At 38.2% G+C, this 15,381-nt stretch overlaps 1 protein-coding gene across 1 annotated transcript in view; it reads left to right on the top strand.

The window, feature by feature from the left end:
* The window catches only part of LOC121443113 (probable ribonuclease ZC3H12B), a 142,498-nt gene that overhangs the window by 114,245 nt on the left and 12,872 nt on the right, over window positions 1-15,381 (top strand). Inside the window, 2 exon segments of the mRNA XM_041644793.1 lie at window positions 10,912-11,001; window positions 11,621-12,378. Coding sequence (XP_041500727.1) covers window positions 11,774-12,378 — 605 coding nt within the window. The 5' untranslated portion in view covers window positions 10,912-11,001; window positions 11,621-11,773.

Here is a 15,381-nt window from a genome sequence, read left to right as displayed (position 1 = left end):
GCAAGAAATCTAAATTAGAGAGACAAAATGAAAACATATATACCTATTTTGCTTAAGGTGAACTCTAGTTACATCCATATTTACTGCAATGACATAATGTATGTTGTTCTTCATGACTGAGTAAAATTCCAATTTGTGTAGCATCACATTTACCTTTATTTGTTCATCTGTTATCAGACACCTAGACAAATTGTAGAACATGGCTATTACGAATAGTATTACAATAAACATGGATGTTCAAGGATCTATGTGATATTTTGAATTATAGTCCAGCAGGTATATACACCAGAGTGAGACTGGGAGACCATGTGTTCACATTACTTTTAGATTTTTAAAGAACCTAAATAATGATTTATATAGTAGCCATACTAACTTGCATATCTATTAGTGATATATAAAGATTCTATCTCTCTTCCCTGCATCCTCCATAGCACTTGTTTGTCTTAAACATGGCCACTTTGACTGAGGTAAAATTGAATCTCCTTTTTATTTTAATTTTCATTTCACTGGTTGTTGGAGCCTGCTCCAACAAAGTCAGCCAGGGTATGTGGGAGGGGGCGCTGAGGCTGAAGAAGTGTTAGATTGAGAGAAATTGAGACAGAAAACATAGGATAGATTTGGGGGATTACCAGTTTACTCTGAACAGTCCTGAGTTTATTTCTCAGCCAACATATATACTAATTACAGGCAAAAGCAGATCAAAGAACAGTATAATCAGTTAATCACTTCCCTGTACTGTCCTTGAGAGAAAGTAGCAAGTAGCCTCATTACCTGAAACACGATTAATACAAGCTCAGGGTCAGAAATTGGGGTTCAACCTGAAGATCCGAAAAGCAAAACAGCCAGACCTCAGTCTGAAATGGCAATCCTGCCTTCTGGAATCTCAAAACGAGACTGTGTGACTGAGAGCTCCCCCCCACCCATTTTATAATCTTCTCTAGGGCTGGGATTTTCTATGGCAACTAGTGTGGTTACTGGGATTAAAGGTGTGTGTCATTATGGCTACTTAGATTAAAGGTGTGTGTTACCACAATCTGTTCTGTAAGGGTCACCAGTGGGACTGTTTTCCTCTCAGAGCTTCAGGCAGTCTTTATTTATTAGCATACAATTGTAATGCCACTACAATTACCTATCCCAATGAGTCCTGCAAACAGTTTTTAAAATATTTTTAACCTAGATGTACCTTTGGCTGGCATTTAACAGCCTGCATCTAAATAGATTATGTGTTCTCACTAATGGGCAAGAATGTTCTCTCCCATGGGCTTTGTCAGAACTCTCTCACAACCCTCAAGGATACTTGAGCAAGCAGAGCAGCAAACTTGAACTCAAATGACTTTTAAGTCAGAATGGACACCAGATGGAAATCAAGTTAAATGTGGGCTACCACAACTGATAGCTAAGGATGCTGAACATTTTTATATTTATTGGCCACTTACCCATATTTTAAGAACTGCCTATCTGCTTCTTTAGCCCATTTATTGATTAAGCAATTTGGTGGTTAGGTTATTTCATGATGGAGGAAGGTCATTGGCTAATAAAGGCACTGCCCTTGCCCATTTTATTGGTTAGAGGATAGGTGGGAGGAGTAAACAGAACAAAATGCTGGTAGGAAGAGGAAGTGAGGTCAGAGACTCCACAGCTCTCTCGGGAGCAGACGCCTCAGAGAGAGACGCCATGCCCCGCTCCCGGGATGAAGCTCCGACCCAGGATGGACTAGGCTAGAATCTCCCCGGTAAGCGCACCTTGGGGTGCTACACACAGATGATTAGAAATGGGTTAAATTAATATGTGAGAATTAGCCTAGAAGAGAATGGGCCAAGCAGTGCTTAAAAGAATACAGTGTCTGTGTAATTATTTTGGGCATAAGCTAGCCGGGCAGGCGGCCGGGGGTGCTAGGAACGCAGCCCCGCCACCCTTATTACTTCAATTTCATTTTTGAGCTCTTTTCATATTATAGCTACTTCTCGGGCATCTATAGTTAGCAAATTTTTTCACATATTATGTAGGTTGTCTCTTCAATTAATAAATTCCTCTGTTGTGCAGAAGATTTTTAATTTCATTAAATCATATTTGTCCTCTTTGAATTTATTTATTGACCTATTAGATTTCTTTATGAAAGTCATTTTCTAGGCTTAAACCTTGAAGTATTTTCTCTAAATTTACTTCTAGCATGACTATATATTTTCATATAAATGAGTTTCTACTCTTATTTTCATTTAAAAAAAACATTTTCCTGTGATATATTCAGAAAATACTTTATCGGCCCTCATGTGTAAATGTGGAGGGGGGAACAGCATTAGCCAAAGAAACAGCCTTTTTCAACAATATAGAAAACACCTTCCAGCTAGGACATATTGAAGTGGTAGAGTGCTTTTATGTCATCCTTGAGACCCTGGGTTCAATCCCCAGAATACAATTAATGAAGAATCAGGAAAATAAAGGAAGGAAATGGGAGGGGAGAAAAGAAGAAAGAAAGACAGGTGTTGATTATGACATTTTTCTTCTACATTTTTCATATATTATAAAAGTAGAAATCATATTTTTCAGAATAGGTGTATTTTTTGTAACTATAGAAACGACACTTTCCATTTTTAAATATCTTATTTATTTAGCTAAAAGTCGCAATGCAAAGTTCATTCTGATTCTAGAATCATGTACAGTTTTATACAACTGCTCAAAGAATTGAAGCCTCTTTGATAACATAGTTTAGATGCATTCAGATATTTTTCAAAGAAGGTTTACCATATAAGTCTTTTTGTTTTGTGCAACCTTAAGATTTAGAAAAAAAAATTCCTCATGACATATGTTAGTTTTAACTACATCTTCAATTTTTTAGTATTCACTAAGAATACCCAAATCATAGGCAATTTTGATATTATGTCAAAAATCCTTAATATGAAGTAAGAAAATCCAAGTTGAAATTGTAGTTCTGCCTCTTTTTACAGACTGTAAATCTAGGCAATTGATTTACTCTTACTGAAAATACTATCTCATCAGTAATAAAAGTATAATCCTTACCTCATACAGTTTTTGTGAGAACAAACTGAAGTAACAAATGTGAACGTGCTTTGTAGATAGAAAGTTCCTATAGTAAGAATATGAAGAAAATGCCATAAAATTAACATTAAGTGGATAACCATCATGTGATGGTCATTGTACTAGCTGTCCACTTACTTTATATTTGTTGTTCTTAGCAAGGCCAAGACCTATGTGTTGCTAAGAAATAGCCTGGCACTGGAAACCCAGATAACTACTTGGTGCTAGTGAAATTATGGTTATTGGAGGAGAATCTACAACCCCTAATTTATTAAACCAGCATGGTCCCTAATGACAATCTATAAACATTGGTCCTTAAACCCAGAGATAAGTTTAGTCTTTTCCCCCTCATCAAGGACAATTTTTTTGCAACAAATAGAGACCAATACAGAAAACCACAACCAATAAAAATGAAGAGTTGTGGAGCCCAGTCCCAGTAGATACATCTACAACACACTACCATAACTAAGGCTCACAAAACATCGTAGAAGAGGAAGCAGAAAGACTGTAAGAGCTAAAAGATCAGGGAATATGTCGTGAGATTGTCTCCTAGTAACATCAGAATCTCTACTCATAAAGTCTCACCAACTATACCACTCAAACATGAGCTAAACAAGGATGACTCCAATGAACAGGCCAAACTTAGGAAAAACTCCATGATGTCTCACAAAGAACTACAGGCAACAGAGTAAAATTGGAAGCAGGAGAGGTGATTCTCCTCCCCAGGGAAGAACACACCAATTGATTGTCCAGTTAAATGGTCAACCCTGAAAACATACATATATGAAATGTTATATAGACTCATCAGGTTATATTTGGGACTATAAATGTATACACAAATACTTACGTGTCTTCAGTAGTAATGAAAAAAGAATTTGAAGGAGAATGGGGAGGGAGGATAGGGAAGAAATAAATGTAATTAAATTACAATCTCATAAAATTAAAAAATAAAATGTGCATATAGTCTATCTCTAAAAGGTTCCCTGGTATTCATCAGTCTCAACACTGTTGTAAGGAGGCTTCTAGTTAGTTCCCAGCTGTTTAGCCCCAAAATAATCATATAGAAACTGTATTAATTAAATCACTTCTTGTCCCATTAGCTCTAGCTTCTTATCGACTCTTACAGATTAATTTTACCCATTTCTATTAATCTGTGTATCACCACGTGGCTGTGACTTACAGACTAAAGTTCCAGTGTCTGTCTCCAGCAGGGCTACATGGCTTCTTTCTGAATCTGCCCTTCTTTCTTCCAGCATTCAGTTTAGTTTCCCCTGCCGAGCTCTGTTCTACCCTATCAGGCCAAGCCAGTTTCTTTATTAACCAATGGTAGTCACAACATACAGAGGGAAATCCCACATCACAACACTTTAGAAACAAAATATCAAGAACAACAACAAAAAAACAGTATCATCTGCAGTCAAAGAAAATCACTTAACTGTGAATTCCTGTGAAATCAAAAACATATATTAAATAAGCAATGGGAATATAATCCATCATGGTAGGGAAGACAGTGTCAAGAACACTTTATCTGTAGTAAAGAAAGCGATAAATGCTAGTATTCAGTCCATAGCTGTAGTACATGTAATGGTGTCCCATGTTCAGAGATTGTCTTCCCTTCTCACTCAATGTCTCTGAGATCTAACTACAGATATATTTTTATTATATATATATATTTCCTAAATATATAAAAATATATATGTATATAAATACAAATATAAATAAAACCTTTATTCATATATATAACACATGTGTATATATTTATATAAAACCTTTTCAGTCTGTTTAATGTTATGTAATGTTACATGTATATATGATTTAATGGCTTATCATTTGGTATTGAATAAGCAATTGATGTGTCATTTCCTGAGAAAGACTATTTCTCCTACAGTTAGCATGTCTTAATTTCCTGTAGTTCTTTGAGTACGGTTAAGACCTGGGCTTTTTTCTGTCCTTGGAGATTGGGTCTCCTAGGAACGTCAGAAATTACACCGATAACATTTCACCAGTATGACCACCTAAACAGAAATTGAACAAGGACGACAATAATAGACATGTCAATGTGGAGCTTTAGATTTAAAAGTCTTAGATAGCTTAGCCCTTCCAATGTTCTGCCAAAGACATACATCTCTACCTTGCGCTGATTCTACTTACTATGTGCAGTTAGCTGTCATTGGCAGATATCTTGAAGATTTGGCATCACCAGCATCTTGGGTTCTACTCTGAAATCCAAATTTCAGTTTAATAACTTTGCAATGAACTCTCAGGGCCTTCTCGCACTGACCAGTACCACCACACATTCCGTGTCTTCAGTAGCTCTCTGAAACCAAAAACCATAATCCATTGGCCTCTCATTCTTGTGTTTTTCATGCTTCCTAAGTCAGTACCAGATGTACGACTCTGCCAAGTCTAGGAACCTTGCCCACTTCGACCTGTCAGGTTTTGTATGTTGAAGCAATTACTTTCCCAAAGCGAGCAACCCCTCAGGTTTTCTCTTTTCACAAGTTGGAAGCTTAGCTAGGTGAGGTCTTCCTTCCCTTCAATGTACCCTTCCCATTGTTTCAATTTCACACAAGAAGGCCTCTCCTCAATATACATGTCCTTAACCATTTGAACTTATCTTTCAGTACATACCTTGACTGTAACATTAGGCTCTTTTCCTCGCTAATCTGTACATTTTGTATTTCTTTCTTCCCAACTTGCTATTTTTCATTAGAGACCAGTGTAACAGCTATCCACAATAACCATGCCACAGACTCAATGGTAGGCAGCCTTGAAGAGTTTCCACCATCAAATAAATTAGTTCTTTACTCTTTAATTCAGCCTCAAATCAATTCTTAAGACATAGGCACAAAACAGCTATAGTCTTTGACAAAACATCATGTTAATGAGCTATTTCCCAGTTGCTAATAGAAACCTTCCTCACTGACACCTTATGAGTCAAACTTCTATTTCCCATATTACTCTCACCACTTCAGTCTTCCAGGCTTTTAGAAGAGCAGCACTTTAAGCTTTTATAGTATTTAACTTTTAATTTAGTTCAAAGTTTCAAAGTTTTCCACGTGCCTCCAAAAAGTTTCTTCACGGCAACAGTGCTATGCCTCCTGTTACCATGTGTTAACTAGTGTTAGCTAGTTTTCTGTTGCTATGATAAGTAAGAAACAACTTTTGGCAGAAAGTTTATTTTAGCTTATGGTCCTGTAGGATTAGAGTCCAGAAAGACTGGAGTGCCATAGCAGTAGGTGATGGATAGAATAGAGAAGACAGAAAAAGAAGAGAGAGGACAATCACATTTTGTTGACACAACAGCAAACAGATAGTAAGTAGGAAGGAGGGAGAGGATATGTACTCTCAATCAGTTTCTCCTCTCTCCCTCCTCTCTTCCCAGTTCCTCCCCACATCCTCCCCCCCCCGCATTTTAAAGACTTTTTACTGTCCAGAGATTGTTACTTTTTTCTTAAAGTGCAATTTATAACACCACAGGCTTTTAAATAATTAAATAAATAACAACTAGGCGCGGTTTATAACCAGATATCCATTTTTCTATCTATATCAAATCTCCATTTTAAAGCAACAGACTCTGTCACTGTGATAATTACTCTTGGCTGTCAACTTAACTACAACTGGAATTAACTAAAAGCCAAAAATGGAAGGCATATCTGTGAGGAAATTCTGCTTATTTAAAGTTGGAAGGTCTACTTCTATTCTGAATCTTTGAGGCAGAAAGACACACCTTTAATCTGGATATTTAATGCAGATTTAATCTAGGCCATGTCTTCTACTGGAAGCCTGTGATAGACTATGGGGACTTTTAAAGTGGGACTAAATGTATTTTACATTAGGATGTGGCTACAAGCCTATGGGGGTAGGGAGTGGAATGTGGTGCTTTGAATAAAAATGGCCCCAAATAGGCTCATATATTTGAATGCTTGGTCACTAGGGAGTGGTACTACTTAAAGGGTTAGCCCTTGTAGCCTTGTCGGAGTAGATGTGGCATGTTGGAGGAAGGGGTCACTGTGGGTGAGTTTTGGAGTTTCAGAAGCCCAAGCCAGGTCCAGTGGCTCTCTCTTTCTGCTGCTTGGGGGTTCAGAACTCTCAGCTTCTTCTCCAGCATCATGTTTGCCTTGATGCTACTTGCCATGAGAGTGACTAAAAGGATTGCCTTGTTCATGGTGTCTCGTCACAGAAATAGAACACTGACCAAGACAGTCACATCAGTTTTTGAAATATTTATGTGTATGAGTAGTAACCCTCATGTTCATATGTGTACTACATGAGTACCTGATGTTTCTAGAGACTAGAAGCCATCCATTCACTGGAACTGGAATTACAGATGGCTGTGAAGCACCAAGTGGGTACTGGGAATCAAACCTGGATCCTCTGGAAGCACAAGTGCTCCTAACCTCTCCAACCTGTATTTTAATTTTTTTTAAAAAAATATTTATTTATTTACTATGTATACAATATTCTGTCAACATGTATGCCTGCAGGCCAGAAGAGGGCGCCAGACCTCATTACAGATGGTTGTAATCCACCATGTGTTGCTGGGAATTGAACTCAGGACCTTTAGAAGAACAGGCAATGCTCTTAACCGCTGAGCCATCTCTCCAGCCCCCATGTATTTTAAATTTTTATATTAAGTGTACAAAATAGTGAGCATCATTATGACATTTCCATACAAATAATGTCTATTGATCATATTCCCCATCTGCCTCCATTACTTTCTTATCCCTCCTCTCATTTTACTCAATCTGGGACTCGAGAGAATGAGGGAATTTTTGTTCGTAATTTTACTAGAACAATGTTCACAAACTGAGAGCTGTCCCAGGAAAACCTAGATGCAAGTTTGCAAACTTCTTGAGACAAGGCAGCAGGAGTGTGGCACCTCTTCATTCATAAGAACAGTATTTGACAATGTGTTAAGCTCCAGGGTTAGAAAGACCAATAAAAAATGGATCTTTAGACAAAGAACTAAACAACATAGTTTTAAAAGTGACTAGGAAGAGTACTAGAAGGTAATGAAACTTCATACTTCAGAGGTGACAAACACATCAGTGGTTATTACAGCATTAAACCTTAATCAAAGTAGCTAAGATAGAGAGAAGGCCCAGATGGCCATCAGCAAACAGAAAAGAAAGGTGTGGTAAACCGATATGCACAACAGTTTGATTAGTAGTAAAATGAATGTAATTGTGCCATTTGTATGGGAATGGAAATAACATATTAAGTGAAATAAACCAGCTTTAAAAGGACAAATATGACTCAGAAAGACAAATATCATATTACCACTCATATGTAGAATCTACACTTAAACATATGTAGAATCTACACTTAAACTTAACAGTAGAATGACTGTTCTCTTGGATGACATTCTGTTGAATGAGTAAGGCGTCTAATAGTGGATGAGGAGGTAACGAGATAGGGTAATAGAAACAAGAAAAGACGGACAAATATTGTCCATTCTCTCTTATATATGAAATCTAAATTTAAATATGTGTATAGCCCAATGTGGTGGTACATAACTATGACCCTAGCACTTCAGAGGTGGAGGTGTGTGGGGGGGTCTGAAGCTCAAGGTCATCCTCAGCTATCAAGTTCTAGACCAGCCTGGACTATATGATATCCTGTATCTCAATAAAAAAAAACAGTATATATAAATAGCATGAAAACAGGAAGAGTATTAGGGGGAGGAAGGGAACCAGAGTAGGTCGATAGAGGACAAAATAAGATAAAGGAGGGGTGAATATGAACACATATACACACTTTGTGTGTGTTACAATTATATGTATATAAAATTTATACATATATGCAAGATAAAATTATATATATAAAGTATTGCCAGGTGGTGGTGAGCGCCTGCCTTTAATCCCAGCACTCGGGAGGCAGAGGCAGGTGGATCTCTGTGAGTTCGAGGCCAGCCTGGTCTACAAGAGCTAGTTCCAGGACAGGCTCCAAAAGCTACAGAGAAACCCTGTCTCCAAAAACCAAAAAGAAAGTATTATAAAATATTAAATTGTTTATTAGCTGAAAGTAATTAAACAATGAATATAGGTATAGAAATTTGTTTCAGGTTCTATTCTGAAACAAATAAAAATATGTGGCACATACTAATACAAGACATAGGACAAATAATCAATAATTTTCTTTAAATGGCTTAATGGCTTTAAAGGTCTATACAAGCTTATTTTTACTGAGCTAGTGTTTTCTCTTTAAGTGAAAAAAGTTACAATGACTGTGATTTCAATAAGAGTTTCTGGTCTGTAAAGCATTTTCTGTGAGTTTAATCATGTGTGTCTTCTTGAACATGGTTGAAATTTTCTCAGGATGTCAATGTAAAGAGAGCGAAATACCTGAGAGAAGAAAAAACAATATATAGTATACTATATATTGGAAAGTAATATATACTATACTATCCAAGAGCAACAAAAACTTAATAATATATACCCAAAATAAATATGAAGTCCTATAAATGGTTGTTTTTAAGTGATTTTGGAGCTTTGCATAAGTGTTAGACAAAAGTGTCAGTACATTTTGTACACTAGATATTATTCTGAAGAGAACAAAATATAAATCAATCAATGCAAAACTTACAAAGAAAATGAGCTTGAAAGTTTGAATAACCCAGATGAACTGGAAAGCAAAATTAAAATTGGCATCTCTGTATTGGGTAATTCACTGAAGTCAAGTTTTTTTGAGATATGGTCACACAGTGTAGACCAGGCTTGCCTTGAACTCATGGAAATATTCCTGTATCAGATTTCAAGGACTGGAATTACAAACATGAGCCACCAAACTCAGCTAAAAGAAAAGTGTAAAGCCAAAAGTAGCAGTGTAGTCACTAGAGAAGTTTTTACACACTTCCTTAATAGCAGCTCAGAAAATTCATTTCTGTATTCATGTTTCCAGATAAGACTTTTAAAATAAAGGACTAGCCATGACACTGTTAGGCCTGTTCGTAGCTTTTCTTCTTGTTTGTATAAATAGAATTAGCATGATCTGAAAGTCTCTGGTATATTGGTTTTACAGACAACCTTGTTTTAGTTTAGTGGGCACAGCTGGTGCCTGAAAAGGGTTCCCATGCTCACAGATCTACTAGCCTTGTTCCACTTTCCTCCAAAACACACAAAATGGAAAACTAGTTCAAGAAAAAGAAGCCTTACAGTTGAAAGAGAGCAATCTGGGGTACATGGAGAGAGAAAGGGTATGGGAAAAAATCATGTAATTTAATCTCAAAAATAAAAATATGAAAATAAAAAAATAGGTGCATATGGTTGTACATTCCTTTAATTCCATGACCGGGCAGGCAGAGGCTCCTGGACTTCAATGAGTTCAAGGCAATCCTGGTCTTTGTAACAAGCTTAAGGCTAGCCAAGCTACATGGTGAGAACCTTCTCAAAAATAAAAGTAAAATGTAAAAACAGGTCTGGATCAGATGTGGTGACTTACGTTTATAATTCCACCACTCCGAAGACTGAGTCAAGAGGATTCCTATGACTTCAAGGCCAGCCTGGGCTACAGTGACAGATCCTGTCCAAAAGGGAAACCTTGTGCACTGTGAAATCTGCTGTTTCCTTGGCAAATTTGCATTGAGAATTTACTGCATTCTATTGACTTTCCCAGGCACCTTCGTCACTCTTCTTATGTAAGCTTGTAATGTAAATGCAATTATCCCGGTAGATACCAGGGAATGTCTTCACCTTACACAGAAGAAAAACTCAAATTCCAAGAAGAGAAAAAATTAGAACTGAAAACTGTCAAGACAGGTAAAGTGTGTGCTAGAGAAGAGAGAAATAAAATTGTCTAATTCTCTTCTGTAATCATTTTTTAATGTTTATCAAATAAGTTAAGTTGTTTTTTTTTCTTTTTTCTAATTTACAGGGTCTCCCTCTGTTGCCTATGGGGAGGGATATCTCTCCCAGGGCTCAAGGGAACCTCCTGTCATGGCCTCCTGAAATAATGGGACTTGAGGTATGCATCACTAAGCACAGCTCGTCTGCTCCTTTTGTTTACCAGTTACAATAAGTGAAAGAGGTGGCAAAGTATGTTCAGGCTTGTGCACACACACATACACGCACACGTATACACTTTCCCACATCTGAAACATCACTTTGTAATTTTCCCTTGCATGATACGTTAGTTGTCTAAAAGCAGTTTTAATCTTTATTTGGATTCTCTAAAAGATGAGATTCCTGACATTTTGTAAAAAGTAATGATGAGTAGATTCTTCTCAGGAGTAGATTGCATCCATAAGAAGAAGGATCTGGAGGGATTATCTAGAAATACTTTGCTAGCAAAAGGAAAGAAAAAGAAAGAGTCCTGTCTACAAACCACACACACACACAGAGTCTGTAAGAATTCAATTTCTCTCAAATTTGTAAGAATAACTTTATCTGTGCTTTCAAGCGTTATATCTTTATTACCCCAATTGAAATTTTGTCTGTAATTATGAGAATTAATGATTCTCTATACCATTGTAAACAGAAAAGTCAAATGCTAAAGAATGCGCACTTTCTGAGGGAAAAACTGTGTGTTCTGTTTTTCCCAGAAGTTTATTATATATGATTATGCTATATGTGTTTGTTTGTAGAGACTGCCTAACATCTGAACATACAGAACCAGATAAACTCTTGCACCATTGCTACCCCAACATTTTACTCTAGAGGAATGCTCCTGTACATGGATTCCAAGCAGGTTAAAAAGAAAAATAGCTGATTAAATCTCTGAGGAGCCAGGGAACGGGATGACGGCCACAGCTGCAGCAGAGACATCGAAAATGGAGAAGAGTGCTTCCAAGGAAGAGAAGCAGCAGCCACGGCAGGAGGCCAGCACAGAGCGAGGCAATGCTGACCCTGAAGACTGGATGAGCTCTGAGAGTGACCCTGAACAGCTGGGCTTTAAGAGTGGCCACAACAGCTGCCAACCTGCAGATACTCCGCAGAAGAAGAAAGAGATGCCCTCTAAGCCACATCGCCAGCTCTGTCGGTCACCCTGCCTGGACCGGCCAAGCTTCTCCCAGAGCAGCATATTACAGGATGGGAAGCTAGACCTGGAGAAGGAATACCAAGCCAAGATGGACTTTGCTCTAAAGCTGGGCTATGCAGAAGAACAGATTCAATCAGTGCTTAATAAACTAGGCCCAGAATCACTTATTAATGATGTATTGGCAGAGCTTGTCAGACTTGGAAACAAAGCTGACTCAGAAGGGCAAGTCAAGGTGAGTCTCGTGTTGCCCCGAGGGGCTAGCTCCAGAGAGATCGCAAGCCCTGAATTGTCTCTGGAAGATGAAATAGACAATAGTGATAACTTGAGACCAATTGTTATTGATGGAAGTAATGTGGCAATGAGGTAAGCCTGGTGTATTTTTTTCATCTCCCTTTAAAATGGAAATTGTCTTGCATTGCAGAGCACTATGAGAAGGTCTTACTTGTCTGTGTCTTGCATTCCTATAGGTGGACAGAGTCTAGAATTACCATTCCCTTGCTTTTCCTTCTCCTCTGGAATTGCTACCAATTCTCCTGCAAATATTTTTGACAAAACATTAGATATTAGTGATGCTTGAACAGAGACAAAATATTTAGTGCCTATGTCCTGTCCTTTCTAGATTAGTCATTCTCAAAACTGCTGCTTATGCATTGCCAGTTGAAGGCTTACGTTGGAACTTCCCATAATTCCCAATCATGAATACACAATGCTGGGATCTTTCTACCTTCAAGGCAAATGTGTGGTGTGGACTTTTCTCCAACTTGACTGCACCCTCCCCCCCTTTATCCTTCCCTCCCTCTTTCTTTCCCCCGTTTCCTTTTTCTCTCTTTGGTTTTTTGAGATGGTTTTCTTTGTGTAGCTTTGGAGCCTGTCTTGGAACTTGTTCTGTAGACTAGGCTGGCCTCAAACTCATGCCTCCTGAGTGCTGGGATTGAAGGCATGCACCACCACCACCACTCAGCTATTTTGGACTCTTTAAAGGTCTTATAAATTATTCTGGTTTCTATACCTACTACCTGTATTCATGTCATTTCCCAGCGTAGAAACAACATGCTCCTTTATTGTCACACCCTTAAAATGCAACGTGTGTTTTTGTCTAAACTTGGTGATTGTGGTAGGATAAATACTTGCCTGCTAAAGATATCCATATGATAATCTCCGAAGCCTGTAAGTCTGTTAAGTATTAAAATAGACATTATATGTGTATTTAACTTGAGTTTGAGCTGGAGAAAGTTACCTTGTATGATTAAGGTTGGCCAAGAGTTGTCACTAGAGGCAGACAACAGGATCAGAATAAGTAGTAAGACGTGCTACAGACACAATAAGTGAAAGTAAGAAGGAACCGTGACGTCAGGAATGAGGGTAGACTCTAAAAGCTGGAAAGTATAAGGAAACACCTGAGGCCTGAAGAAAGAAAGCAGCCTTACCAAAGCTTCGGTTTTAGATTTCTGGTCTCTTCAACTTTCAAGGAGTAATTACTATACATGTAGCAATTTGTTATAGAGCGACTAGGAAACGAATACACTGACTCCCAGTGAGACTGAACTAGTGTGATCACTGTGACAGTCAGTGTGCCTGTTCCTCACAAACCTAAAACTAGAACTACCATCACAACCAAGTGGACCCGTCCTGGATAGATAACCAGATAACCGAAGGATCCAAGAATGCCATAGAGATAGCTTTGCAGCTGTGCTCATGGCCACATTCCTCAGAAGAGCCAAGATAAGAACCAGTCTAACTGTCCACAGACCAATTCATAGATAAGGAAATTGTGACATCTACAAAAAAGAGTTTTTCTTGATTTTGTTGTTATTGTTTGTTTGTGTTTTGGAGACTGGGTTCTCTGTCTGTCCTGTCTGTCCTGGAATTCACTCTGTAGACCAGACTGGCCTTGAACAGAGTTCCAGTTGCCTCTGCCTCCAAGTGCTGGGATAAAAGGCATGCACCACCATGCCCAGCTCAGAATAGAGTTCAGTTTGAAGGAAAATTGAGTGAGATTATCATTTTAAGTAAAATAACTGAACTCATATTCAGAAAGAAGAAAAACTGGATTTTTCTTCTTTGTAGAGAATAAAAATGCATAGCTCTTATGTATGACACATAATAGGAAAGGAGTATGATGGAGGAGGAACGGTTCTAAACTGAAGAGAGGGGAGAAAAGAGTCTACTGAAATGAAAAAAAAAGAGATTATCACATATTTTTTCTTATATGCATAACCTAGGCTTACATACATACATATATGTGTGTGTTATGTTCTCCCTCTCCCTCTCCCCCTCCCCCTCCCCCTCCCCCTCCCCCTCCCCCTCTCCCTCTCTCTGTGGTCACACCACAGCAAATGAAGATGCTAATGGGAGGAAGAAAATCATTGAAAGGCAAGAAGAGGGAGAATTTACTAGTAATTTTTCTCATTTATATGGCAAGAGCTGACACAAAAGGATGAATGTTGCTGTTCAGACACTGCTCTTTTATTCCGTCAAGGACGGCGGTTCATTTAGAGTGGCTCTTCACCAGTTAAGTCTTCCTGGAGACAGCCTCACAATCACAGGCAGAGATGTATTTTCAAGGAAACTCCAACTCCAGGCAAGTTGACACTCAAGATTAGTCTCCACGGCTCCATTGCTTGTCAACTTTATAGCCCAATACAGAACTTTAAACTATAACATTCTGGCTCATGACCCTTAAGTCTCAGTTTCAAATGCATTTAGTTCATCCCAACACTATTCTAAAGCATAAAGTCTTTTCTAAGACCCAAGAAAATCTCTAGATCTGAGCAGTGGTGGTGTAAGCCTTTAATCGTAGCACTTGGGAGGCAAAGGCAGGTGGATCCCTAAGTTCAAAGCCAGCCTGGTCTACAAAGTGAGTTCCAAGACAGCTAGGGCTATACAGAGAAACCCTGTCTTGAAAAAGAAAAAAAGAAAGAAAAGGGAAAGAAAATCTCTTAACTGTGAATATCTATGAAAATAGAAAACAAGTTAGATCCTACCAACATACAAAGCTCCAGAATAAACATTCCCAGTCCAAAAGGGGAAAAAAAGATATTAACAAGGAAAGATCATATCAAAGCAAAAGTAAAACCTAGCAGGAGAAACAGCTTGATTAACCTTGATATCTCACAGGTTGTACTGATGATGGCTTCATCTGAGCTCCAATGAGCTTGAGAATCCCTACCCCTCCAGGACTGCTACCTGTAACACATATAGCTTCTCTTTAATGATGACTCCATTGGTCCCCTCACCTTTTCTCCGTAGATGTTGTTATAGTGCCAGTACCGCCAACATCCTGGAGTTTCCATTGCAACTTACAGTTTACCTTCCCTGTTTCATGCAATGAACTTTTAGGGTCACCTTGAAAGTAGATTAACCTTA

This window comes from Microtus oregoni, unplaced genomic scaffold (assembly GCF_018167655.1).
Source record: "Microtus oregoni isolate MIOR12 unplaced genomic scaffold, Mior012 000100F_ref0000014, whole genome shotgun sequence".
Classification (NCBI taxonomy): Eukaryota; Metazoa; Chordata; class Mammalia; order Rodentia; family Cricetidae; genus Microtus; species Microtus oregoni.
The sequence above is the reverse complement of the archived record's forward strand: the minus strand, read 5'-3'. Positions and strand labels throughout refer to the sequence as shown.